The sequence below is a fragment of the Octopus bimaculoides genome, chromosome 1 (assembly GCF_001194135.2).
Source record: "Octopus bimaculoides isolate UCB-OBI-ISO-001 chromosome 1, ASM119413v2, whole genome shotgun sequence".
Classification (NCBI taxonomy): Eukaryota; Metazoa; Mollusca; class Cephalopoda; order Octopoda; family Octopodidae; genus Octopus; species Octopus bimaculoides.
The window spans coordinates 198284340-198287528 of record NC_068981.1 but is presented as its reverse complement, the minus strand read 5'-3'; the positions used below and the strand labels follow the sequence as shown (position 1 = coordinate 198287528).

The 3189-nt window shown below is 41.0% G+C and overlaps 2 protein-coding genes across 2 annotated transcripts in view; both read right to left on the bottom strand.

Annotated features, from left to right (window-relative positions):
- Window positions 1-3189, bottom strand: part of LOC128249665 (protein mono-ADP-ribosyltransferase PARP14-like) — an 80404-nt gene that overhangs the window by 61589 nt on the left and 15626 nt on the right. The window lies entirely within an intron of this gene.
- LOC128249624 (zinc finger BED domain-containing protein 5-like) lies at window positions 1321-1794 on the bottom strand. Its single transcript, XM_052973747.1, has one exon. It carries the CDS (start codon window positions 1792-1794, stop codon window positions 1321-1323), a length of 474 nt encoding a protein of 157 aa, XP_052829707.1.

Sequence of the window (3189 nt, the reverse complement as noted above, 5' to 3'; positions counted from 1 at the left end):
ACCTCGTATTTACATATATATTGTATCCGGAAAATTTGCTTCAGGATTTTTTGGCTGCAGTGGAAACTTTGCCGCAAAACAAAAGATGAATTGCTTCCCTTGGTATATAATTGTTTCAATCACTAAGAAAGGGTAAAGTAATTACTTAACTCATTAAAAATTTTTATACATACATACATACACACGGCCACTAAACCTTTTTTCTATTCTCACTCCCTGTTTGTTTCTGTGTTCCTTTCTGTCGAAGAGCGTAGGCTCGAAACGTAAAAGACTTTCTCACTACCCGAGCGTTAAACTAATACATCTGTTTGTTGTTTATACACCCGTCTCACTATACGTATGTATATATCATCATCATCATTTAACGTCCACTTTCCACGCTGGGTTGGACGGTTTGGCTGAGGACTGGCGAGCCAGATGGCAGCACCAGGCTTCAATCTGATCTGGCAGAGTTTCTACAGCTGGATGCTCTTCCCAACGTCAACCACTCCGAGAGTGTAGTGGGTGCTTTTTACATGCCACTGGCACGAGGGCCAGTCAGGCAGTACTGGCAACGGCCACGCTCAAATGGTGTTTTTTACGTGTCACCTGCACAGGAGCCAGCCCAGCGGCAGTGGCAATGACCCCGTTTGAATGTTGTTTTTCACGTGCCACTGGTGCAGGCAAACTCTTCTGAGTAAGGGTCAGATCAGAGGGCCATTAAAGTCGAAGGGCCGCACCTTTTAAAATCAGGCAGTACACTTTAAAATAATGCAACAAATAGACAGCATGATTAATAAAAACAAACAAATTCATAATCTAGTCAGAATCTTTTTAAAGTCTGGAACAAGATCACTGGTAGAAACTCCCGTAACAGCAATTACGTTTGTATCTGACACCATGGACCTGTTTTTGGACTTATTTATCTTCCTGCAGGAAAAACTCTGTTCACAGGTGTAAGTGGAACCAAAAAATAGAGAATAATCTAGCAGCAAAATTTCTTAATCACAGGAAGCATTGAACAGAGAGTGACTTGTAAAACTCTACAAAAGGTAGGGAATGAAACATTTCCTTCAGTGACTGATCCGAGTGAATGTCTATCAAGTTAATTCATCAGCTGCTGCATCAACATCAGCAGAGAAACGAGAAGTTAATAAGTTGAATTTAAGTTCAATCCCTCTGAAATCCTCAAACCTTCTCTCAAACTTTTCAGTCAAACTTCTCAACAGATCTTTAATTTTTGAACACACATTTGCAGCTACTTTCTCCTTTCTCAACAATGAAAAATGGGTGAACTTGTCCTCACTTGTTTGAAAACAAGGATAATTTTGCTTGAAAAAATTAAACATGCTTATACATTTCATGAGCCAAAAGTTCCTTTCTCTGCAATTTCACATTTAGCTCATTCAACTTTTCAAAAACATCAGCTGCAAACATAAGTTCATATTTCCACTCATCACAGTCCATTGTTGTAACAAATTCACAAGCAATCCTTTTCATATTGAGAAAGAGCAGAATTTCTTTTCGTAAGCCCCACACTCGCTTCAGCACTTTGCCAAGACTGAGCCATCGTACATTGTTGTCGTGGAGGACATCCCCATGCTCAACCTCCATATCCTCCAGTAGGGACTTGAACTCTCTGTAATTGAGTGCTCTTGCCCTGATGGTGTTTACTACACTCACCACTGGATCCACCACATGCTTCAGGTTAAGTGCAGATTTACACAGATTTTCTTGCTGCAAGATGCAGTGGAAAGACAAGAAGGCTTGGTTAGGATTATCTTTTCTAATCTTGTTTTCCAACAGTTTAAACATGCCCACATTTGCCCAACATAATTCCCAGGCACCATTATATAGAATCTTTATTTGCATCTCTCAGCTGTTGAGTTAACTCCTCACTGATTATTTCTGGGCATCGTACGATAGTTCTCCTCAATAATGAAATGTTTTCAAATTTAACTTTCATTTCCAGGCATATGACACTTGCGCAATCCATCATGCATTGTCTTATTAACTTGTCATCTAAGAATGGTTTGTTAGGTCTTGAAAATCGGTATGCCACTGTACAACTTGCCTCCAATGCAGCAACATGAATTGATGGTTGCTTCTTAAATAGAGTTTGTTGCTTGTTCAATGTTGCAACATATTCCACAGCCTTTTTCTTCTGTTCTTCATCAGTCATGTTGTGTCCGAAATCTCTGTGTTTTGTTTGGTAGTGCCACTTCAAATTGTACTCCTTTAACATGGTAATCGTCTCCTGGCACAGTAAACACACCGCTTTATTCTTAGAACTGGTAAAGAAATACATGTGACTGCATTCTTCATTAAATGCATGGCACTCAACCTCAATTTTATGTTTTTTAGGAAGTATACTTCGTGGGGTTGGAGAGATTGTGTTGTTCTGCAGGCAACTATCAACAATAACTGTGATAACATGTGCAGAAAGTATGTAACCACTGGAAAATGGGACGTAGATTTCTATGACACTGAAAACGTCACCCTTGGTTGAAACACAAACATGTTGACAAAAATTTATTGATTTCTTTTTCTAATTTCTTACAGGTCTCCGTGGGCTGCAGTTTGCCTACCCATCATCTATGTGCATGTGTGTGAGTGTATGTGCACATGCACATGTGCATCTGCACCTATTGTTTATATTGTGTTTCAGTCCATCTTGCACCTGAGTGGTTTGTTAAATAAAGATGAATAATATAATTAGGACCAGATTCAAATAACTGACAGACTTGATTTGATCACCTACAATCTATATAAATATATATATATCATCCTCATAACCATCGTTTAACGTCCGTTTTCCATGCTGGCATGGGTTGAACAGTTTGAGTGGGGTCTGGGAAGCCAGGAGGCTGCACCAGGCCAGGCCAGGCTCCAATCTGATCTGGCAGTGTTTCTACAGCTGGATGACCTTCCTAATGCCAACCACTCCGAGAGTGTAGTGGGTGCTTTTTACGTGCCACTTGCACAGGAGCCAGAGGGGGCTGGCCTCAGCCACATTTGAATGGTGCTTTTACATGTCATCGGCACAGGAACCAGAGGGGGACTGGCCTAGACCATGTTTGGATGGTGCTTTTACATACCACTGGCACAGGAGCCAGTCAAGGCGGCATTGGTATCAGTCACATTTGGATGGTGCTTTTTATGTGTCACCAGCACAGGAGCCAGTCAGGGCGAGGGGGCTGGCATATATAT